We start from the raw sequence: 26,253 nt of genomic DNA, 5'->3' as shown, positions 1-26,253 counted from the left end.
TTTTTCTTTACTTACTTGTTTTATTTTATGTTTGGCGAGGAAACAAAATTTTTGCGGCAAAAATGCTGTTTTTTTCTTAAACCAAAAATATAATAAAATAAAATATGCTCTAGGAGGTGATAATATTCCTTCTCTGGGTGTAGAACATTTTGAAAATTTGAAAGAAAACATCATTAGTCTTCATATCAATTGTGATCAATAGATTTATGATCAATATGATCAATAGATTTAGGATAAGGATCTCTCTGAAATACATTCGTCTTTATTTCTTTCTTTTTTACACACAGGTACTTCACTAAATATTTACATTATGTATATGCACAAAAATAAACAACCTATAACTGATAAAACTATATATTGTATATAAAAATTATATAAAACTATATACTTGATATAATCAAATAAAAACTACTTTATATATATAAACCAATAATAATTATGTAAACTTTATAAATATTGCACATAGAGATTTTGTTTTAGTTTTATTTTTTATTTGTAATACTTTGGACTAATAAGGAAATAAGCTAAACACTAAATAAAACAAAGGTAGTCAACCTTGCTGAACAACTAAAAAAAATGAACAACAAAAATTATGTCATTTGTTGAAATTAAAATTGTAATGAATTATCTTTTGTTTTATAGTCTAGGGGTCTCTTAAATGACTGTTCCAATTTTTGCAAACGCTGTTCCAGATCGTTCATTGAATTGCGTAATATATGGCCGCGAGCTCTCAATGATATTCCCGGTGAATTTTGCATCAGATCATCTTTGACACCCGAAAATGAATGGCGTACACATGAGCGTTTCTCAAAATTGGCATTTTGATATAACTCCTGATGAAGTTTTTGCTGTTGCAGATGATGTTCGCAAAGCGAACGACAATTGCTTACCACTAAAGGATCATCATTCTGTAAAGAATCTTCATAATTATCACTGGAAGAAAGAAACAATTCAAAAAAGAAGAAAAAAATGGAAGAATGGATGATGATGAATGAGTTATGGTTAATAAGTTATTTGGTTATTTGTAATATGAATGAAATTGTTTTAGAGTTGGTTTTCTAACACCAAAATAGGGTGCTCCATTTATTATGTTCGATATTATATTAGACTAAGGTCATACTCAATGGGTAATAGTTCCAAATAAACTATATAATCATATTAGATATGGGCATTTCTATTTCAATTCTTCTTAAGGTTGACCCACCCATCCTTGAGTATCCTTCAGAGGATAAAAGGCCTTTCAGAAAAAAACTTATGAGTCCACGTTATATACGGTTTAACTTCCCCATAATTCTCATCATGCCGATGTTACAACGAAAAAAATATATTTTGTGTTAAATCATGAAATTAATTGATTCAATTAATGTTTAATTGAAATGTCTTCAATCACAAAAATGACAGTATCAATCGCCAACGTCAAATAAAAAGTTAATTGTTTCAATTAAAAAAGAAATTGATACAATTAATTTTTGTAATTGATTTTTGTTTCAATTAAAAAATTTGTTGAGCCAATTAACACCTTAATTGGAAAATGTTTGATCATATTTTTTCTGTGTATTGGGTAGCTGATGCGATGTATTACTAAGGTGGCTTTGTCGCTTTAGTGAACTACTTTACTAAGTGGCTGAGAAGAATTTCTGGGATATAATCAACAAAGAAGGGTGAAAGAGGTCACATGAAACTGAATTGCCGCCAAATCTATACACCGAAAAGTTTTGTTTTCTGATACAATCACGAAATTATTTGATTCAATTAATATTTTACTTCAAATTATTTCAATCACGAATATGATGGTCTGAATCAAAGAATTAATTAGAAACAAACAAGTATATACGGCCGTAAGTTCGGCCAGGCCGAATCTTATGTACCCTCCACCATGGATTGCATAGAAACTTGTACTAAAGACTGTCATCCACAATCGAATTACTTGGGTTGCGGTAACACTTGCCGATGGCAAGGTATCTTACAACTTCTTAACACCGCATTCTCAATTGTAAGTTAGTTAGTATATATTAAACAAAAAAAGCCAATTAAATACTCGTACTTCAGTTTGACAAAATTTTCTATAGAAATAAAATTTTGACAAAATGTTCTATAGCAATAAAATTTTGACAACATTTTCTATAGAAATAAAATTTTGGTAGATTATTTTTGGGGATCGGCTATATATAACTATAGACCTATATGGACTACTTTTGGCATGGTTGTTATCGTCCATATACTAGCGCAAATTTCACCACGTACAGCGGTGCCAACTCTGACGATTTATCGTCATTTTGACTATTTTTGATGGTAAATTTGGCCTCTGACGATTTGACGACGATTTTAAACAACGTAGTTATGAGTTGACGATTTTTTATAATGCTCGACACAAGTGTTTCTTTTTAACGTTTTTTATAACGATTTGACGATTTTTTAAAGTGATTAGTTATAAGTTGACGATTTTCATCAGTTGTAATGTAAACAAGCTTTTTTTAATCTCAGAATATGACAATTTATATGTAGCTGCTCCCAACCATCTCCAACATAGACAGAAATTTCAAAGCAATCAATATACATAAACCTAAAATGCGGAATTCCTTTTAAACTTACACATTGCATGGTATTCTTTTGTCAAAAAAAAAAAAAAAACTATTTAAAACTAAATAATTCTGATTGCTATTACCGATAATAGAAATAATAATAAAAAATTGTACACGAGCGAGTAACAAGGATTTAAATTCGCTTGAAGAATAGGAAATTTGTCTGTCAAGAAAATGGTGTTAATGTAGTACATGAAGTCACAATCAGAAATATTACTTTAAATTAATTAAAAGTTGATTACTTATGGTGTTTTCTTTTCTGAAAAAAGGGCTTTGCCTTCATTTTGTCTGTACAGAATGCGCATTTTTAAAATGTTACCAGCAACCTAAAAAAATGCTATCATTTCAGCGGGCAGAAAAGAATTCAAAGAAGGAAACAGGGCAATCGCAGCACTCTCGTTTGTAGGCAGTGCTGAAAATGCCCTTAATTTGCCTCTATGCGTGGCGCTATTTTCACAACAGAATGCGAAGCCTTTTCGCACTTTGGCCTGCTTTTTTTAGAAAAGAACCTAAAAAGTAAATTTTCCGGGCAAAATGCAAAAAAAGTGCGCAATTTTTACAAGAAAAGAAAACGCCATTAGTTGGAGAGTTAAACGGCATTTTTTATGGAAATAAAATGAATTAAAGCCTTTTCTTATGTTTTTGTTCGAATAAAATTTTTAATTTATTGCTAAATCTTTTTTTCAGCTGTTTTATGGGTGACGATTTTTTGGGACGAATTGACGATTTTGACGAAAAATATTTTAAAAATTGACGATTTTCAGCCCAAAACAGTTGGCACCACTGACCACGTACCAAATTTCAACCGGATCGGATGAATTTTGCTTCTCCAAGAGCTCCGGAGGTCAAATCTGGGGATCGGTTTAAATGGGGGTTATATATAATTAAGGCCGGTATGGTACAATTCCTGCATGGTTGTTAGAGACCATATACTAACACCACGTACCAAATTTCAACCGGATCGGTGGAATTTTGCTCATTCATGAGGCTCCGGAGGTCAAATCTAGGGATCAGTTTATATGGGTGCTATATATAATTATGGACCGATGTGAACCAATTTTTGCATTGTTGTTAGAGACCATATACTAACATCATGTACCAAATTTCAGCCGGATCGGATGAAATTTGCTTCTCGTAGAAGTTCTGCAAGCCAAATCTGGTGATCGGTTTATATGGCGGCTATATATAATTATGGACCGATGTTGACCAATTTTTGCATGGTCATAAGAGACCATATACTTACACCATGTACCAAATTTCAGCCGGATCGGATGAAATTTGCTTCTCTTAGAGGCTCCGCAAGCCAAATCGGGGGATCGGTTTATATGGGGGCTATATATAATTATGGACCGATGTGAACCAATGTTTGCATTGTTGTTAGAGACCATATACTAACATCATGTATCAAATTTCAGCCGGATCGGATGAAATTTGCTTCACTTAGAAGTTCCGCAAGCCAAATCTGGTGATCGGTTTATATGGCGGCTATATATAATTATGGACCGATGTTGACCAATTTTTGCATGGTCATTAGAGACCATATACTTACACCATGTACCAAATTTCAGCCGGATCGGATGAAATGTGCTTCTCTTAGAGGCTCCGCAAGCCAAATCTAGGGATCAGTTTATATGGGTGCTATATATAATTATGGACCGATGTGAACCAATTTTTGCATTGTTGTTAGAGACCATATACTAACATCATGTACCAAATTTCAGCCGGATCGGATGAAATTTGCTTCTCTTAGAAGTTCCGCAAGCCAAATCTGGGGATCGGTTTATATGGGGGCTCTATATAATTAGGGACCGATGTGAACCAATTATTGCAGCCGGATCGGATGAAATTTGCTTCTCTTAGAGGCTCCGCAAGCCAAATCTAGGGATCAGTTTATATGGGTGCTATATATAATTAGGGACCGATGTGGACCAATTATTGCATGGTTATTAGAGACCATATACCAACATCATGTACCAAATTTCAGCCGGATCGGATGAAATTTTCTTCTCTTTTAGGCTCCGCAAGCCAAATCTGGGGATCGGTTTATATGGGGCTATATATAATTATGGACCGATGTGGACCAGTTTTTGCATGGTTGTTAGAGACCATATACCAACACCATGTACCAAATTTCAGCCGGATCGGATGGAATTTGCTTCTCTTAGAGGATTCGCAAACCAAATTTGGGGGTCCGTTTATGTGGGGGCTATACGTAAAAGTGGACCGATATGGCCCATTTGCAATACCATCCGACCTACCTCAATAACAACTACTTGTGCCAAGCTTCAAGTCGATAGCTTGTTTCGTTCGGAAGTTAGCGTGATTTCAACAGACGGACAGACATGCTCAGATCGACTCAGAAATTCACCACGACCCAGAATATATATACTTTATCGGGTCTTACACCAATATTTCGATGTGTTACAAACGGAACGACAAAGTTAATATACGGGGGGTATAAAAATCCGATTAAATACGTATATACTCGTAATTCAGTTTGACAAATTTTTTTATAGAAATAAAATTTTTACAAAATTTTCTACAGAAATAAAATCTTGATAAAATTTTGTATAGTAACAAAATTTTGACAAAACTTTCTATAGAAATAAAATTTTGACAAAACTTTCTATAGAAATAAAATTTTGACAAACTTTTCTATAGAAATAAAATTTTGTTAGATTATTTTTGGGGATCGGCTATATATAACTATAGACCTATATGGACCACTTTTGGCATGGTTGTTAGAGACCATATACTAACACCATGCACCAAATTTCAACCGGATCGGATAAAATTGCTTCTCTTAGAGGCTCCGCAAGCCAAATCTGGGGATCGGGTTATATGGGGCCTATATAATTATGGAACGATGTGGACCAATTTCTGCATGTTTGTTAAAGACCATATTCTAACACCATGTACCAAATTTCAGCCGTATCGGATGAAATTTGCTTCTCTTTGAGGCTCCGCAAGCCAAATCGGGGGATTGGGTTATATGGGGCCTATATATAATTATGGACCAATGTAGGCCAATTTCTGCATGTTTGTTAGATACCATATACTAACACCATGCACCAAATTTCAACCGGTTCGGATGATGTTTGCTCCTCCAAGAGGCTCCACAAACCAAATCTGAGCGTCGGTTTATATGGGGGCTATACGTAAAAGTGGTCTGCTATGGCCCATTTGCAATACCATCCGACCTACATCAAAAACAACTAGCTGTGCCAAGTTGCAAGTCGATAGCTTGTTTCGTTCGCAAGTTAGTGTGATTTCAACAGACGGATGGACGGACGAGCGGACGGACATGCTTAGATCGACTCAGAATTTCACCACGACCCAGAATATATACTTTATGGGGTTTTAGAGCAATATTTCGGTATGTTACAAACGGAATGACAAAGTTAATATACCCCCCATCCCATGGCGGCGGTTATACAAATATACTAGATTAAACATTTAATTGATATATTCGTAGCATTCAATTAATTTTTTTAGGTGCACTGAAAAAAATATTGTCGTGAGGTCAAAGATTTCATGTCTTTAAAATACGAATGCAAATTTTGCTTAGCATAGAAGACGCATTTCTCTAGTATAAAGATTTTTTCCTTGACCAAAGGTCGATAAACTTTTCAATGAAGTCGTATTGTCCTTATAATTAAGTGATTTGATTTAAAAATGGGTATCATAACATAAAAGAAAAAATGTTTGGGCTAAGGTCAACTTGACTTTAATAATTTAGAAAAATCTTTAAATTTAATGAAATTGTCTTTAAATTTGCTGTCTTTTTGCATCTTGACTACAAAGCAAAAAATCGTTCAAATATAGGACATGTTTTTCAACACTTTATTTTAAAGACGTTTTTTACTTGAAACATAGCATAATTTCTACTGGAAGTCGTTTGGAAAATTAAGTCGTCGTTAACTTGGTTTTAAAGGACTTTGATAGCATATGAAGAAAAAAAGCTGAAAAAGCGAAAAATTAAAATTTGCTTTCTAGAAGCAAGTACACAAAACCCGATTTTAAAAGAGAATTGTGTCTTAAAAGTATCCTTACTTGTATTCTCCGCTTCTTTGGCTCGGAATCAATTCCAAATTTTTAAAGTAAAGACAAAATCTTTGGAACCGGGTATGCTTTTTTTTCAGTGTGCTTCAATAAAAAATTAATTGATTTGGTCTCAAAACTTAATATTTTATTATTTGAACTTTATATAAAATTTTGTTTTCTGATTCAATCATTAAATTATTGGATTTAAATAATTTTTTAATTGAAATTGCTTCAATCACGAAAATTATGGTATTATGAATTTATTTATAATTAGTTCATCTAAAGGAAATATAATTATAAATAAAGGAATAATAATGGAATGAATTATTCATAGCCTCAATAAAAAATTATTTGAGTTCTGCGTATTATTCTATACGTCACAATTTTTGTAGAATGGATTTAGCCTTGTTTGTGGCAAAATTTAAATGAATTGTACCATTTTATTAGAGCTTATTAATATTTTAATTTAGCCTATTTGAAACAAAAAAGGTTGACATTACCTTTAAAAACATTAAAATAAAAAAATAATAAAAAATTGAATTAAAAGAACTTCCTGCGCAAAAAAAAACATTTGTGGGAGAACATTTACGGAAGTGCTTTTGAAGTTTTGACTGTAGAACAATTTCCAATTTTTTTTTGTTTTGTACTCAATAAAAACATGAGAAAACCTTAGGCTTAATAAGTTTTTAACAAGATCCTTTGAAAATTAGTCGGATTTAAACTTTTTTCAAATTTTCTTTTCTTATTAGAAATGTGGCAATATTAAAAGAAATTATTGGAACTTAAATCGAAGGATTTTTAGGGGTTTCTGACATTTATTACGTTTAAAACAATTATATGACGTTTACGACTTTGTGACAGTCGAATCCCAACAAAATTATTATTTAGTTATTTTCGGTGATTTCCATTTAGACCAGAAGTATTGTTTATTAACTGCTTCGCTTCGTCTATTCCATTTTTGTACGTTTTATTGTTATAGTAAATGTGTTTCTTTTTTTTTGTACATAAACGACATGCAATGACTTTTATTAGAAAATTTTCCAAGTGTAACTTTTAGGTTGAAACACCACTAACAAAACACTAATACTTAATGACTGTACATAAAAAATAAAGGAACAAGGCTATTGTACCTATGATGATGTATGAACATACCTCGCTCCCACACTCACCTTGAGTCTGTATTATTGGCATCGATTTTGTTACCGATAGCTGCAGTTTTATTATGCTTCAAGTCCATATGCTCTTTAGCATGTCGGGGACACAGAGATTTATGTGTGGTCTTGCGTGTTTGTGAATCAAAAGAATCGGGTGATGTTTCATACAACTCACGACTACTCACAAAATCCACACCGGAATCTTGACCACTTGAGTGTAGGGAAAACATGGATGTCTCAAACGAATGTGGTGATCTAGAGGAATTTCATTTGTTTTTATTATTATCACATTCGCATTCATAGTTTTGTTCGGATACTTACATATTTATATTGTTGACGGGTTGGCAAGCATTATATTTCAGCATAAATGGTGAGGAAGAAGATGGTGGTGTTGCCTCATCTTCGGTATTTCTTAGGGCAATAGATTTAACTACCGATTTCGGTAAAGGAACATCGATATACTCTCGGGGTGTACGTTGTCTGGAGAAAAATATGGAAGAACAATTTCTGAATGAATAGCAACAACAGGGATGATAAATGATGTTGGCGAAAAAGTACTAAAAGTGTATTAAAAAAGTACTTTTCGAAGATAAAAGGTGCTAAAGACTATTGTAAAAGTATACGTATAATTAAATCTAGACCGATTTGGACATTTTTTTTTTTTAGATTTACTAAAAAATTTTATTTTGAAAAATTTTATTTCTATAGAAAATTTCATCAAAATTTTATTTCTGCAAAAAATTTTATTTCTGCGAAAATTTTGTGAAAATTTTATTTATATAAATTTTTTAAAAATTTTATTTCTATAGAAAATTTTGTCAAAAATTTATTTCTTTAGGAAATTTTGTCAAAATTTTATTTTCATAGAAAATTTTGTTCAATTTTTATTCTATAGGAAATTTTGTCAAAGTTTTATTTCTATAGGAAAAATTGTATTCTTATAGATTTCTTTTTCAATATTTTATTTCTATAAAAAATTTGGTCAAAATGTTATTTATATTTTGGAAAATTTTAAGAAATACCTCCTTGCAATACGTACCGAATTCAAGAATTCTACCAATCTACAAAACAGTAAAAAATTACAATTTTTGCAGAATTCTACCAACTGTGGCAACCGGCTCAGGGCCTCTCAAAAATGTTGAGATCGTGTAATAAAAACTAAAATATCCTCAATTTGATATCTGAGAAAAAAAGTTGATATCTGAGAAACGTTCACAATTAGGGCAGAATAACTCAATATAGAGTAACTGTGATGAAAAAGTACCAAATGGCTCGCGGTCGTGCCACGGTGCTTTTGGCAGTCGAATTGTATAAAAAAAAAACACAAAAGTGTCAACTTTATCAACCCTGAGCAACAACATTTTAAAAGACGACTTGAAATATGGTGAATGGCCATATGGTGGATGGCTGTATAAAAGTCACTCATGGTTGCCACTAGTGCCATAAATAATCTACCAATATTTGGAGAAAATATTACCATAAAACTCGAAACAAAAAAATATTTTTTTTTCCAAAATTTAATTTCTATAGAAAATTTTGTGAAAATTTTATTTCTATAGAACATTTTGTCAAAATTTTATTTCTATAGAAAATTTTATTTCCTTAGAAAATTTTGTCAAAATTTTATTTCTATAGAAAATTTTGCCAAAATTTATTTCTACAGAAAATATTGTCAAAATGTATATAAAAATTTTTTAAAATTTTATTTCTATAGAAAATTTTGTTAACATTTTATTTCTATAGCAAATTTTGTTAAAATTTTATTGCTATAGAATTTTTTTTTCAAAATTTTATTTCTATAGAAAAATTTTTCAAAATTTTGTTAAAATTTTATTTATATAGAGCATTTTGTCAAAATTTTATTTCTATAGAAAATTTTGTTAATTTTTTTTCTATAGAAAATTTTGTTAAAATTTTATTTCTATAAGTTTTTTTTTCAAAATTTGTATAGAAAATTTTGTTAAAATTTTAATTCTATAGAAAATTTTATTTCTATAGAAAATTTTGTCAAAATTTTAATTCTATACAAAATTTTCTTAAAATTTTATTTCTATAGAAAATTTTGTCAAAACTTTATTTCCATAGAAAATTTTGTCAAAATTTTATTTCTATAGAAAATTTCGTTAATATTTTATTTCTATAGAACATTTTATTAAAATTTTATTTCTATAGAAAATTTTGTCAAAATTTATATAGAATTTATTTAAAATTTTATTTCTATAGAAAATTTTGTCAAAACTTTATTTCCGTAGAAAATTTTGTCAACATTTTATTTCTATAGAAAATTTTGTCAAAATTTTATTTCTATAGAAAATTTTGTCAAAATTGTATTTCTATATAAAATTTTGTCAAAATTTTATACCTATAGAAAATATCGTTAAAATTTTATTTCTACAGAAAATTTTGTGAAAATTTTATTTCTATAGAAAATTTTGTTAAAGTTTTATTTCTATAGAAAATTTTGTCAAAATTTTATTTCTGTAGAAAATTTTGTCAAAATTTTATTTCTATAGAAAATTTTATTATGTATATTTCTATAGAAAATTTTACCAAAAGTTTATTTATATAGAAAATTTTGTCAAAATTTTATTTCTGTAGAAAATTTTCCCAAAATTTATATAAAAAGTTTTGTCAAAATTTTATTTCTATATAAAATTATGTCAGAATTTTATTTGTATAGAAAATTGTGTCAAAATTTTATTTCCATAGCAAATTTTTTGTCAAAAATTTATTTCTACAGAAAATTTTGTCAAAATTGTATTTCTATATAAAATTATGTAAAATTTTTTTCTATAGAAATTTTTTTCAAAATTTTATTTCTATAGAAAATTTTATCAAAATTTTATTTCTATGGAAACTTTTGTCAAAATGTTATACCTATAGAAAATTTTATCCAAATTTTTATTCCAATATTTCTGTAGAAATTTTTGTCAACATTTTATTTCTATAGAAAATTTTGTCAACATTTTATTTCTATAGAAAATTTTTGTCAAAATGTTATTTCTATAGAAAATTTTTGTCAAAATTTTATTTCTATAGAAAATTTTGCCAAAATTTTATTTCTATAGAAAATTTTGTCAAAATGTTATTTCTATAGAAAATTTTATACCTATAGAAAATCTTGTCAAAATTTTATTTCTATAGAAAAATTTGTTAAAATTTTATTTCTATAGAACATTTTGTCTAAATTTTATTTCTATAGAAAATTTTATTTCCTTAGAAAATTTTGTCAAAATTTTCTAAGAAATTTTGTCCAAATTTTATACCTATAGAAAAACTTGTCAAAATTTTATTTCTATAGAAAATTTTGTTAAAATTTTATTTCTATAGAAAATTTTGTTAAAATTTTATTTCTATAGAACATTTTGTCAAAATTTTATTTCTATAGAAAATTTTATTTCCTTAGAAAATTTTGTCAAAATTTTATTTCTATAGAAAATTTTGCCAAAATTTATTTCTACAGAAAATATTGTCAAAATGTATACTTCTATAGAAAATTTTACCAAAAGTTTACTTATATAGAAAATTTTGGCAAAATTTTATTTCTACAGAAAAGTTTGCCAAAATTTTATTTCTGTAGAAAATTATACAAATTTTTTTTTTTCAATAGAAAATTTTGTCAAAATTTTATTTCTGTAGAAAATTTTGTCAACATTTTATTTCTATAGAAAGTTTTCTCAAAATGTTATTTCTATATAAAATTATGTCAGAATTTTATTTATATAGAAAATTGTGTCAAAATTTTATTTCCATAGAAAATTTTGTCAAAAACTTATTTCTACAGAAAATGTTGTCAATTTTTTTTTCTATAGAAATTTGTATAACTTTGTTTTCCTATAGAAAATTTTGTCAAAATGTTATTTCTATAGAAAATTTTATAGAAAACATGTGAAGTACCTCTTGGTTGTAGAGGAATATTCTGCAAAATCTACCAAAGCATCAATAATTCTACACTGAAAAAAATATTGTCTTGAGGGTAAAGATTTCATGTCCTTAAAATACGAATGTCAATTTTGCTTAGCATCGAAGACGCATTTCTCTGATATGAAGCTTTTTTTCTCTGTCCAAAAATCGATCAACTTAACAACAATAAAGTCGTATTGTCCTTATAGTTAAGTGATTTTACTTAAAAATGGGTATTATAACATGAAAGAAAAAATGTTTGGGCTGAGGTCAACTTGACTTTAATAATTCAGAAAAATTCTTTAAAATTAATGAAATTGTCTTTAAATTTGTTGTCTTTTTGCATCTTGACTACAAAGCAAAAAATCGTTCAAAAATACACTCAAAAAAAAAGTGAACTCTCTATTTCACTAAAGCCAATTTAACTTTATATTAGTTCATAGAATCATTATGTTTGGAAAAAGTTTACTTTACTCAAATAATTTTTTGCGTACGTTAGTTAAATGAACTAAAACACAGGAAAAAATTATACAAAAATAAAGCATAAAGGTTTCCTAATTTCGTATTTCTCAAAAAATAGTTCATTATTTCTTTAAATTAGTAAATTTTACCAAAAATGTGTCCATCATGAACTTCGTATGGCACTAAAGACATTCTTGCAATTTTGAACTCCAAGATTTCTCTTAAAACTACAAAATTTTCTTTAACAAGTGCAAAAACTTAGTTATGTCTAATAAATTTTCTTGAATTTGTCGAAAAATATTTACTTATTTTTACCATATCGGAGTGATGCCAGCGCTTGTAATACTGTTTAGTTAAAATTTTCTAAAAAAATTCAAAATTTTCTAAAATTAATCGAAAGTTATCTTTCCTGGTGGGTTCACTGTTTTTTCAGTGTAGGACTTGTTTTTCAACACTTTATTTTAAAGAGGTTTTTTTACTTGAAACATAGCATAATTTCTAGTGGAAATCGAGTCTTAATTTGGAAAAAAATTTGTTCTTAAAGCATATGAAGAAAAAAATCTGAAAAAGCGAAAAATGAAAATTTGCTTCCTAGAGTCAAGTACACAAAACCCAAATTTAATTAAGAGAATTGTGTCTTAAAAGTATCTTTACTGGAATTCTCCGCTTCTTTGGCTCGGAATCAATACCAAAATTGTTAAAGACAAAATCTTTGAAACCAGGCATGCTTTTTTCAGTGAACCAATCTACCAGTAAAAAGTCTACCATATTTGGTAGAATTCTACCAATTGTGGCAACCGTGTTGCCATTACGTTCTTGCAGCATGTGTAATCGGGATTTTAATTCCATAGAATTTCTATGATGAACACAAAAATAGAACTTTTGATACTCACTCATTGTTCAAATGCTGATGAAGATGTTGCACCTGCGGCAGAAACTGGTGGGGCTGTTGCTGTTGTTGTTGATGTTGCGCTGGCATAAGCTGGTGTTGATGCTGATGGACATGAGAGTGGGAATGCGAATGATGGAAATGTTGATGTGGATTTGGGTTACTCGCTGCCAGTTGAGCAAGATTTTTTTGTAAACTTTGATTTTTCTGTTGGGGCCATTCCACCGATGGCTGTTGTTGTTGTTGTTGTAGTTTTTGTGTAGCAACTGCTGTTGATTGTGTCTTCGAAGAGCAAAGAGATTCTGGAAAGGAATTGAACATAGACATGAAGGCGTTGGTCATTATCAAAAATTATCGTATCGATGTCCTCATTCCAGAGTACGCTAAGTCGACTTTTTTGATGGAGTTCGTTGTTTTTTATTAGGATTGATGTGAATTGCATCCTGTCAAAAGTTCGAATTTATTGGACACTTCTATCAAAAGTTATCGTTAATATTGTACGTAGCCTGTGACTAAAGTTTTAAAGATTTCCAATGCAAAAAGAGCAAAAAGCTTTGTTCGGTCTAAAGTGGTCTAAGTAATTTTTAGCCATGTTCTATTATCACTATTTTGAATTCGTACATACTAAAAAAAAATCTACAATAAACATGATTTTAAGACCGAAAATAGTGAATATAGTGAACTTATACGGTTTTTGAGAAATTCCAAAAAAAAAAACTTTGAACTTGTTTCCTGTAAAATTCACTTTTCAGACTAACATAATTTGGAATGGAGACATCGATATAAATCCATCATCATGTTTATAGAAGGAATGCTTGGAGATATACTTTCAAAACGGCTATAGAATGTGGCTATCATCGCTTATAAACCGTTTATAAAGGGTGATTCTTTTGAGGTTAGGATTTTCATGCATTAGTATTTGACAGATCACGTGGGATTTCAGACATGGTGTCAAAGAGAAAGATGCTCAGTATGCTTTGACATTTCATCATGAATAGACTTACTAACGAGCCACAACGTCGAATTTTCAGTGAATGGGCCCTAGAAAAGTTGGCAGAAAATCCGCTTTTTTATCGACAAATTTTGTTCAGCGATGAGGCTCATTTCTGGTTGAATGGCTACGTAAATAAGCAAAATTGCCGCATTTGGAGTGAAGAGCAACCAGAAGCCGTTCAAGAACTGCCCATGCATCCCGAAAAATGCACTGTTTGGTGTGGTTTGTACGCTGGTGGAATCATTGGACCGTATTTTTTCAAAGATGCTGTTGGACGCAACGTTACGGTGAATGGCGATCGCTATCGTTCGATGCTAACAAACTTTTTGTTGCCAAAAATGGAAGAACTGAACTTGGTTGACATGTGGTTTCAACAAGATGGCGCTACATGCCACACAGCTCGCGATTCTATGGCCATTTTGAGGGAAAACTTCGGAGAACAATTCATCTCAAGAAATGGACCGGTAAGTTGGCCACCAAGATCATGCGATTTGACGCCTTTAGACTATTTTTTGTGGGGCTACGTCAAGTCTAAAGTCTACAGAAATAAGCCAGCAACTATTCCAGCTTTGGAAGACAACATTTCCGAAGAAATTCGGGCTATTCCGGCCGAAATGCTCGAAAAAGTTGTCCAAAATTGGACTTTCCGAATGGACCACCTAAGACGCAGCCGCGGTCAACATTTAAATGAAATTATCTTCAAAAAGTAAATGTCATGGACCAATCTAACGTTTCAAATAAAGAACCGATGAGATTTTACAAATTTTATGCGTTTTTTTTTTAAAAAAAAGTTATCAAGCTCTTAACAAATCACCCTTTAAATGACAAATGAATCTTCTCTTACTCATGTAGAGAAACGTTTTTAAAGAGATTTACAAAGAGCATATAATACAAGAAGGAGCTAATCAGGCAGTAGATGGGACAGAGGTTGTACATTCGGAATCATTTTTCATATATCAATATTGACAATTTCAAAACTATAAATATTTAAAATAAATATAAATACAGAATGAACAGCTACACTGAAACAATATTTTCGTGATGTTAAAGATTACGGAATCGAAATTTTTGGACAAGCAAATTCCACCATATTGAAGTATATATTATAATTTGATTTTTATACCCTCCACCATAGGATGGGGGTATATTAACTTTGTCATTCCGTTTGTAACACATCGAAATATTGCTCTAAGACCCCATAAAGTATATATATTCTGGGTCGTGGTGAAATTCTGAGTCGATTTGAGCATGTCCGTCCGTCCGTCTGTTGAAATCACGCTAACTTCCGAACGAAACAAGCTATCGACTTGAAACTTGGCACAAGTAGTTGTTATCGATGTAGGTCGGATGGTATTGCAAATGGGCCATATCGGTCCACTTTTACGTATAGCCCCCATATAAACGGACCCCCAAATTTGGCATGTGATTGCGCTAAGAGAAGCAAATTTCATCCGATCCGTCTGAAATTTGGTACATGGTGTTAGTATATGGTCTCTAACAAACATGCAGGAATAGGTCCATATCGGTCCACTTTTACGTATAGTCCCCACATAAACGGACCCCCAAATTTGGCTTGTGATTGCGCTAAGAGAAGCAAATTTCATCCGATCCGTCTGAAATTTGGTACATGGTGTTAGAATATGGTCTCTAACAACCATGCAAAAATTGGTCCATATCGGTCCACTTTTACGTATAGCCCCCATATAAACGTACCACCAAATTTGGCTTGCGATCGCTCTAAGAGAAGCAAATTTCATCCGATCCGGCTGAAATTTGGTACATGGTGTTAGTATATGGTCTGTAATAACCATGCAAAAATTGGTTCATATCGGCCCACTTTTACGTATAGCCCCCATATAAACGGACCCCCAAATTTGGCTTGCGATCGCTCTAAGAGAAGCAAATTTCATCCGATCCGGCTGAAATTTGGTACATGTTGTTAGTATATGGTCTCTAATAACCATGCAAAAATTGGTCCATATCGGTCCATAATTACATATAGCCCCCATATAAACCGATCCCCCGATTTGGCTTGCTGAGCCTCTAAGAAACGAAAATTTCATCCGATCCGGCTGAAATTTGGTATATGGTGTTGGTATATGTTCTCTAATGACATTGCAAAAATTGGTCCATATCGGTCCATAATTATATGTAGCCCCCATATAAATCGATTCCCAGATTTGACCTCCGGAGCCTCTTGGAGGAGCAAAATTCATCCGATCCGGTTGAAATTTGGAACATGGTGTTAGAATGTCGTCTCTAACAAACACGCAAGAATTGGTCCATATCGGTCCATAATTATATATAGCCCCCATATAAACCGTTCCCCAGATTTGATCTCCGGAGCCTCTTGGAGAAGCAAAATTCATCCGATCCGTTTAAAATTTGCAACGTGGTGTTAGTATAAGGCCGCTAATATCAATGCCAAAATTGGTCCATTTCGGTCAATAGTTATATATAGCCGATCCCCAATCACACAAAAATTGGTCCATATCGGTTCATATTCATGGTTGCCACTCGAGTCAAAAATAATCTACCAAAATTTTATTTTTATGGAAAACATTGTCAAAATGTTATTTCTATAGAAAATTTTGTAAAAATTTTATTTCTATAGAAAATTGTACATTTTGTCAAAATTTTATTTCTATAGAAATTTTTTTCCAAATTTTATTTCTATAGAAAATTTTTTCCAAATTTTACTTCTATAGAAAATGTTGTCAAAATTTATTTTGTCAAAATGTTATTTCTATAGAAACTTTTAACTTAATTATATACGTATTTAATCGACCCTTTTTAATTTAATATATACTACGTATGGACTACCTTGTAATTTAGAAGACGGTGTTAGGAAGTTTTAAGATACCTTGCCATCGGCAAGTGTTACCGCAACCCAAGTAATGCGATTGTGGATGACAGTCTTCAGTAGAAGTTTCTACGCAATCCATGGCGGAGGGTACATAAGCTTCGGCCTGGCCGAACTTACGGTCGTATATACTTGTTTAAACTGGTATTTGTTTCCACTTGAATAGCTTTATTTAAGTTAGGTTAGGTTAGGTGGCAGCCCGATGTATCAGGCTCACTTAGTCCATTGTGATACCACATTGGTTAACTTCTCTCTTATCACTGAGTGCTGCCCGATTCCATGTTAAGCTCATTGACAAGGGACCTCCTTTTTATAGCCGAGTCCGAACGGCGTTCCACATTGCAGTGAAACCACTTAGAGAAGCTTTGAAACCTTAAGAAAATCACTAGCGTTACTGAGGTGGAATAATCCGCCGCTGAAAAACTTTTTATTGTTCGGTCGAAGCAGGAATCGAACCCACGACCTTGTGTATGTAAAGCGGGCATGCTAACCATTGCACCACGATGGCTCCCAATAAAATTTATGTTATTTATACTAATCCAACCATTTTATGAATTTTTATTTTATACTAATTAAAAACGAATTGAATAATAAAATAAACTCAATTTTGGTTCTCAATTTTGCTCACGATGCCAATTATAGGGTCTTGAAAAAAGCCGTAGTCAAAATGACGAAGGATGACGTTAGTGTACAAAAAATAAGGATGACTTTCCAGGGTTAATATACCGCACAAAGAGATTTAAAATTCCATGAATGACATTTGTGCCCTAACTTTAATTTTATTGATCCTTGATTTAAAGCTAGACAGATCCCTAATTGAAATCAATACCAAAATCCTTAAGGGAAGGTCAAAATCTTTGGATCCAAGTAAAATTTTTTCGCCTCAATTTTGTCCACATTTAAGAGGTTAATTTTAATGCGATAACATAGCCAGCGTCTTACGACAATTGTTCCCTTTGGAAATGTGTCATCAGCATCGTCTACTTGAAGCGAAACTATCAAACAATTACACTAGTTTACAATTTTTAGTTTTTTTCATGTAACCTTGATGAGAGGCAAGTTTTCTTATGTATTTTGATCTGCTGAATTCGAAAACATTTTTTTATGGAACAGTTTTTGAGATATCCCGTTATTTTTAGTTTTTCGCTCTTTTTTCAGTAAACAAATTATATCTCGAGTTAAGGTATTAAGATGACGAATAATCGTTTATAATTGCATCTGTGATAAGTTAAGTGGTTCAAAAAATATCGATGCGAAAAAGCCAAATTATCGAAAAAATCGTATTTTACAATGGACCTTTTCCGCCAGATAAGTAAAGGGTGATTTGTTAAGAGCTTGATAACTTTTTTTTTTAAAAAAACGCATGAAATTTGCAAAATCTCATCGGTTCTTTATTTGAAACGTTAGATTGGTCCATGACATTTACTTTTTGAAGATAATTTCATTTAAATGTTGACCGCGGCTGCGTCTTAGGTGATCCATTCGGAAAGTCCAATTTTGGGCAACTTTTTCGAGCATTTCGGCCGGAATAGCCCGAATTTCTTCGGAAATGTTGTCTTCCAAAGCTGGAATAGTTGCTGGCTTATTTCTGTAGACTTTAGACTTGACGTAGCCCCACAAAAAATAGTCTAAAGGCGTCAAATCGCATGATCTTGGTGGCCAACTTACCGGTCCATTTCTTGAGATGAATTGTTCTCCGAAGTTTTCCCTCAAAATGGCCATAGAATCGCGAGCTGTGTGGCATGTAGCGCCATCTTGTTGAAACCACATGTCAACCAAGTTCAGTTCTTCCATTTTTGGCAACAAAAAGTTTGTTAGCATCGAACGATAGCGATCGCCATTCACCGTAACGTTGCGTCCAACAGCATCTTTGAAAAAATACGGTCCAATGATTCCACCAGCGTACAAACCACACCAAACAGTGCATTTTTCGGGATGCATGGGCAGTTCTTGAACGGCTTCTGGTTGCTCTTCACTCCAAATGCGGCAATTTTGCTTATTTACGTAGCCATTCAACCAGAAATGAGCCTCATCGCTGAACAAAATTTGTCGATAAAAAAGCGGATTTTCTGCCAACTTTTCTAGGGCCCATTCACTGAAAATTCGACGTTGTGGCAGATCGTAAGTCTATTCATGATGAAATGTCAAAGCATACTGAGCATCTTTCTCTTTGACACCATGTCTGAAATCCCACGTGATCTGTCAAATACTAATGCATGAAAATCCTAACCTCAAAAGAATCACCCTTTATAAACCATAACAAGTATCCTAGCAAAAAATACTTCAGCAGTAAGAGTTTAGTTGCGATTTTTGGTACACAATAAAGTAGACAGTGCATCCACACTGGATGAATCGGTGGCAATAACGTAAACGAGTAATCAAACTAGTTTATGATCATTCGTTTACGTTATTGCAACCAATTCATGCAGTATAGATGCATGAAAGGTAGTGCTGTTTTCACGCCTTCACGCCACCAATGCTATACTCAAGATTTTATATCATCTGAGCAATATTTCTATTAAAATGAGCAATTATATCAGCGCTATGTAGAAGCTGCTCGAAATCAGGACATCGCCCACAAAAATCAGCGTTGATTTGGTTGTTTGCAAGCAGTTGGTACTGCCTCTCTGCCTTACAATCCTGCTGAAATAGTGCTCCATTTTTGCTGGGATATACGGCCGTAAGTAAGGCCAGGCTGAATATTATCTAACATACCTTCCACTTCCACTAAAGACTGTCATCCACAATCGAATTACTTGTGTTGCGGTAACACTTGCCGATGGCAAGGTATCTTAAAACTTCTTAACACCGTTTTCTCAATTGTAGGTTAGTCCATACGGGGTATATATTAAACAAAAAAGCCCGATTAAATACGTATATAATTCAGTTTGACAAAAATTTGTATGGAAATAAGATTTTGACAAAACTTTCTATAGCAATAAAATTTTGACAAAATTTTCTAAAGAAATAAAATTTTGACAAAATTTTCTATAGAAATAAAATTTTGGTAGATTATTTTTGGGGATAGACCGATATGGACCAATTTTGGCATGGTTGGTAGCGGCCATATACTAGAGCAATGTACCAAATTTTAGCACGTACCAAATCTCAACCGGATCGGATGCATTTTGCTCCTCCAAGAGCTCCGGAGGTCAAATATAGGGATCGGTTTAAATGGGGGCTACATAGAATTATGGACCGATATGGACAACTATTTGCATGGTTGTTGGATATCATATACTAACACCACGTACCAAATCTCAACCCGATCGGGTGAATTTTGCTCTTCCAAGGGACTCCGGAGGTCGAATCTGGGGATCGGTTTATATGGGGCCAACATATAATTATGGACCGATATGGACCAATTCATGCATGGTTGTTAGAGATCATATACTAACACCACGTACCAAATTTCAGCCGGATCGGATGAAATTTGCTTCACTTTGAGGCTCCGCAAGCCAAATCTGGGGATCGGTTTATATGGGGGCTACGTATAATTATAGACCGCTATGGACCATGGTCATTAGAGACCATATACTAACACCACGTACCAAATTTCAACCCGATCGGGTGAATTGTGCTCTTCCAAGGGACTCCGGAGGTCAAATCTGTGGATCGGTTTATATCGAGGCTACATATAATTATGGACGATATGTACCAATTCCTGCATGGTTGTTAGAGACCATATACTAACACCACGTACCAAATTTCAACCCGATCGGGTGAATTTTGCTCTTCCAAGGGACTCCGGAGGTCGAATCTGGGGATCGGTTTATATGGGGCCAACATATAATTATGGACCGATATGGACCAATTCCTGCATGGTTGTTAGAGACCATATACTAACACCACGTACCAAATTTCAACCCGATCGGGTGAATTTTGCTCTTCCAAGGGACTCCGGAGGTCAAATCTGGGGATCGGTTTATATCGGGGATACATATAATTATGAACCGATATGTACCAATTCCTGCATGGTTGTTAGAGACCATATACTAACACCACGTACCAAATTTCAACCGAATCGGATGGATTTTGAAGATCGGTTTATATGGGGCTATATATAATTATGGACTGATGTGGACCAATTTTTGCATGGAGACCATTTACTAACACCACGTTAGGCTCCGCAGGCCAAATCTGGGGATCGGTTTATATGGGGGCTGTATATAATTAGTGACCGATGTGGACCAATTTTTGCATAGTTGTTAGAGACTATATAATTACACCATGTACCAAATTTCAGCCGGATCGGATGAAATTTGCTTCTCTTTGAGGCTCCGCAAGCCAAATCTGGGGATCGGTTTATATGGCAGTTAAATATTATTATGGAATGATAGGAACCAATCCTGAATGGTTGTTGGATACCCTATACTAACATCACGTACCAAATTTCAACCGAATGGGAAGAATTTTGCTCTTCCAAGGTGCTCCGGAGGTCAAATCTGGGGATAGGTTTATATGGGGGCTATATATAATTATGGACCGATATGGACCAATTCCTGCATGGTTGTTAGAGACCACGTACCAAATTTCAACCGAATCGGATGAATTTTGCTCATCCACGAGGCTCCGAAAGCTAAATATGGGGATCGGTTTATATGGGGGCTATATATATATATGGACCGATGTGGACCAATTTTTTGTGTGGTTGTTAGAGACCATATACTAACACCATGTACCAAATTTCAGCCGGATCGGATGAAATTTGCTTCTCTTAGAGGCTCCGCAAGCCAAATCGAGGGATCGGTTTATATGGGGGCTATATATAATTATGGACCGATGTGAACCAATTTTTGCATGGTTGTTAGAGACTGAAATTTGGTACATGGTGTTAGTATATGGTCTCTAACAACCATGCAAAAACTGGCCCATATCGGTCCATAATTATATATAGCCCCCATATAAACCGATCCCCCGATTTGGCTTGCGGAGCCTCTAAGAGAAGCAAATTTTATCCGATCCGGCTGAAATTTGGTACATGGTGTTAGTATATGGTCTCTAACAACCATGCAAAAATTGGTCCATATCGGTCCATAATTATATATAGCCCCCATATAAACCTATCCCCAGATTTGACCTCCGGAGCACCTTGGAAGAGCAAAATTCTTCCCATTCGGTTGAAATTTGGTACGTGATGTTAGTATAGGGTATCCAACAACCATTCAGGATTGGTTCCTATCATTCCATAATAATATTTAGCTCCCATATAAACCGATCCCCAGATTTGACCTCCGGTGCCTTTTGGAGGAGCAAAATTCATCCGATCTGGTTGAAATTTGGTATGTGGTGGTAGTATATGATATTTAACAACCATGTGAATTGAAATTTGTGGATGGTAGTCTTTCGTAGAAGTTTCTACGCAATCCATGGTGGAGGGTACATAAGATTCGGCCTGGCCGAACTTACGGCCGTATATACTTGTTTTTTTTTTTTCAAATTCAGCAGATCAAAATACATAAGAAAAGTCGACTCTCATCAAGTGTTCATTTTCAGTGTAAACTAGTGTTATTAGAAAAATTTCGGATAATTCATTAATCCCAATGTGAATTACACTCAAACCTCCCAAAAAAAAATGTTTTTAGTAGTCTACTTTGCCTTCATAAATTTTCACAGAAATATCACTCTTAGTTCGTCAGAAGTTAAATCATTGATTTGAGTGCAGTTGGTTGCATATGTTTCGTTATTGTTCCTTATTATTATTATATTTTTTTTTTGATTTTAATTGAATTTAGAAAAAATTGTTAAATATTAACTTATTAATTAATATTAATTTAATAAATTTAATTTTATTAAAACATTTTTATAACATTTCATTTTACTATAATTTCTGTGATTGAAGATTAGGATAAATGAATTGCGTGATTGTAGGTGAAAAAAAAATATTTTTCTTTGTGTACATATCTCATATATTTGCATTCCATGTAATTCATCTTTAGTTTTATTTCCTTCGAATGTACTTACGTTGACTTTGTCTTTGCATTTGCTGTTGCTGCTGCTGATGATGATGCTGTTCCTTTGTCAATGTTTTCTTTTGAGTTTGATGGCGTCTACGGCGGCATGAATCCAGGCCAGCACGTGCTATTGTGTATGTTAAACCAGTTTCAGATGATGGAAATTCTTGTTGAGACCATAAACCACTGAAAAAAAAAAAAAACAAAGAACGGAAAGTGTACGCATGCGCACAAATGCTTTATGAGAAATCGTCAAGAATAACAGGAGAGATGAAAATAATTTTCTTGTTCTTATTCTAAGTTGCATCAGTGGAAAAAGAGAGCAATATTCTTAGCTTAAGCTTCTGCAGATGCTCGATGATAAAACAAGTTTACAAGAATTAATTAACATGATGTCGTTGTTGTTGTTGTTGTTCTTGTACCTGATGGCATTTTTGAAATAATTGAAATATTTTCCAAGACTTATGGAAGTTTCCTATCTACTACCAAGTCCATTAAAACAAAGAACAAAAACTCAGATGTTATGAGTTGTCGATGTTGTCTAGATCGATTAGGAACACAATAGTGCACAATTATGAAATTGGGTTAAATGCCCATAAACATGGGCCATGATTAAGTACCGTTAGTTTTTATGTTTGTGCAAAAATGCATGAGATTTTGTTTTCAGATTCTTTAAGTGGGTAACTGGGTGAAGTGAAAGGATCCAGCTAGACAACATATGTATCCATCCCATCCATTAAAAACCATCAATCAAATTGATTGGTTATAAAATGAAAACAACTCTTGTTTGTTTGTTTTTTGTTATGCGCTGTAAAATACCTTTTGTTTTTTTTTTGTTTTTGTTATATGGACTTCATTTACGAGTGAGTGTGGAAAAAAATGTCCACTAAATTTTATTGACTGTATTTTTTTTGCTTTCTTTCTTAAAATAATTGGCAAAACTATAAACTAAGACTTAACTAGTAATTGTTACTAAATAAATGTTATATATGAGTCAATACATGTTAAATTATATGGGAAGTTAAAAAAAAAATGGTACACTAAAAAAAAATGTTGTCGTGAGGCCACAAATTTCATATCCTTAAAATACGAATTCGAATTTTACTTAGCATAGAAGACGCATTTGTTTTCCTTGTCGAAAAGTCGAGAAAACTTTTCAATGAAGTCGTTTTGGCCTTATACACAGAATTTTACTTAGCATAGAAGACGCATTTGTTTTCCTTGTCGAAAAGTCGAGAAAACTTTTCAATGAAGTCGTTTTGGCCTTATACACAGAAAAAAATTTCACGAAAATTTTTCCAGTTAAAATCTTAATTGAGTTTTAAAAAATATTCAATTAAAAATTTAATTGATTTAACAACTTTTTTAATTGAAATAAAAATCAATCACACAAATTAATAGTATCAATTAAATATTTAATTGGATCAATTAATTTTTTAATTGACTGTCAATTAATTTTTTAATTGATACTGTCATTTCTGTGATTGAAGACATTTCAATTAAAAAATTAATTGGATCAATTAATTTCTTGATTGAATCAGAAAAAACTTTTTTTGTGTGTAGTTAAGTGATTTTATTTAAAATTATGTATCGTAACTTGAAAGAAATTTTCGATTTCCCACACACACAAAAAATACTTTTTGTCTTCAATCACGAAATTAATTGATCCAATTAATATTTAATTAAAATGTCTTCAATCTCAGAAATGATAGTATCAATTAAACAATTATTTATATAATTAATTTTTGTGATTGATTTTTGTTTCAATTAAAAAATTTGTTGATTTCATTAAATTTTGAATTGAATATTTTTTAAAACTCTAAGATTTCAATTGGAAAAATTTTTGTGAAATTTTTTCTGCGTAAGGTCACCTTCCCAGCAAACAATTTTGGAAGTTCTTCCAAAGGCACAACTTTAAAAGCTCTTCCAGAAGATGCACTCCCAATGATGTTCTTTATTTTAACTACCCACACAGAAAAAAAAAAAATTCACGAAAATTTTTCCAAATAAAATCTTAATTGAGTTTTAAAAAATATTCAATTAAAAATTTAATTGATTCAACAAATTGTTTAATTGAAACAAAAATCAATCGCACAAATTAATAGTATCAATTAATTTTTTAATTGGATCCATTAATTTTTTAATTGACTGTCAATTAATTTTTAATTGATACTATCATTTCTGTGATTGAAGACATTTCAATTAAAAAATTAATTGGATAAATTAATTTCGTGATTGAATCAGAAAAAAAAAAATTTTTTGTGTGCAGGAAGTTATTTTAATTCAATTTTTATACCCACCACCATAGGATGGGGGGTATATTAACTTTGTCATTCCGTTTGTAACACATCGAAATGGTGCTCTAACACCCCATAAAGTATATATATTCTGGGTCGTGGTGAAATTCTGAGTCGATCTGAGTCTGTCCGTCCGTCCGTCCGTCCTTCCGTCTGTTGAAATCACGCTAACTTCCGAACGAAACAAGCTATCGACTTGAAACTTGGCACAAGTAGTTGTTATTGATGTAGGTCGGATGGTATTGCAAATGGGCCATATCGGTCCACTTTTACGTATAGCCCCCATATAAACGGACCCCAAAATTTGGCTTGCGAGGCCTCTAAGAGAAGCAAATTTCATCCGATCCGGCTGAAATTTGGTACATGGTGTTAGTATATGGTCTCTAACAACCATGCAAAAATTGGTCTACATCGGTCCATAATTATATATAGCCCCCATATAAACCGATCCCCCGATTTGGTTTGCGAGGCCCCTAAGAGAAGCAAATTTCATGCGATCCGGCTGAAATTTGGTACATGGTGTTAGCATATGGTCTCTAACAACCATGCAAAAATTGGTCCACATCGGTCCATAATTATATATAGCCCCCATATAAACCGATCTCCAGATTTGGCTTGCGAGGCCCCTAAGAGAAGCAAATTTCATCCGATCCGACTGAAATTTGGTGCATGGTGTCAGTATATGGTCTCTAACAACCATGCAAAAATTGGTCCACATCGGTCCATAATTATATATAGCCCCCATATAAACCGATCCCCCGATTTGGCTTGCGAGGCCTCTAAGAGAAGCAAATTTCATCCGATCCGGCTGAAATTTGGTGCATGGTGTTAGTATATGGTCTCGAACAACCATGCAAAAATTGGTCCACATCGGTCCATAATTATATATAGCCCCCATATAAACCGATCCCCCGATTTGGCTTGCGAGGCCTCTAAGAGAAGCAAATTTCATCCGATATGGCTGAAATTTGGTACGTGATGTTAGTATATGGTCTCTAACAACCATGCAAAAATTGGTATACATCGGTTCATAATTATATATAGCCCCCATATAAACCGATCACCAGATTTGACCTCCGGAACCGCTTGGAAGACCAAAATTCATCTGATT

General features: G+C 32.6%; 1 protein-coding gene across 2 annotated transcripts in view; it reads right to left on the bottom strand.

Annotated features, from left to right (window-relative positions):
* Window positions 1-437: 437 nt before the first annotated feature.
* The window catches only part of Cad89D (cadherin 89D), a 78,788-nt gene continuing 52,972 nt past the window's right edge, over window positions 438-26,253 (bottom strand). The window contains exons 10-14 of one of the 2 annotated variants that reach the window (XM_075292838.1): window positions 22,856-23,031; window positions 13,039-13,336; window positions 8,102-8,260; window positions 7,796-8,035; window positions 438-933 (exon numbers count right to left, since the gene is read on the bottom strand). In XM_075292838.1, the coding sequence (XP_075148953.1) occupies window positions 609-933; window positions 7,796-8,035; window positions 8,102-8,260; window positions 13,039-13,336; window positions 22,856-23,031 (1,198 nt within the window). In that variant the 3' untranslated portion in view covers window positions 438-608. The remainder of the gene's footprint in view (window positions 934-7,795; window positions 8,036-8,101; window positions 8,261-13,038; window positions 13,337-22,855; window positions 23,032-26,253) is intronic. The other variant, XM_075292839.1, reaches the window with a different exon arrangement.

The sequence above is a fragment of the Haematobia irritans genome, chromosome 1 (assembly GCF_050003625.1).
Source record: "Haematobia irritans isolate KBUSLIRL chromosome 1, ASM5000362v1, whole genome shotgun sequence".
NCBI lineage: Eukaryota > Metazoa > Arthropoda > Insecta > Diptera > Muscidae > Haematobia > Haematobia irritans.
This window is presented reverse-complemented; position numbering and strand designations above follow the sequence as displayed.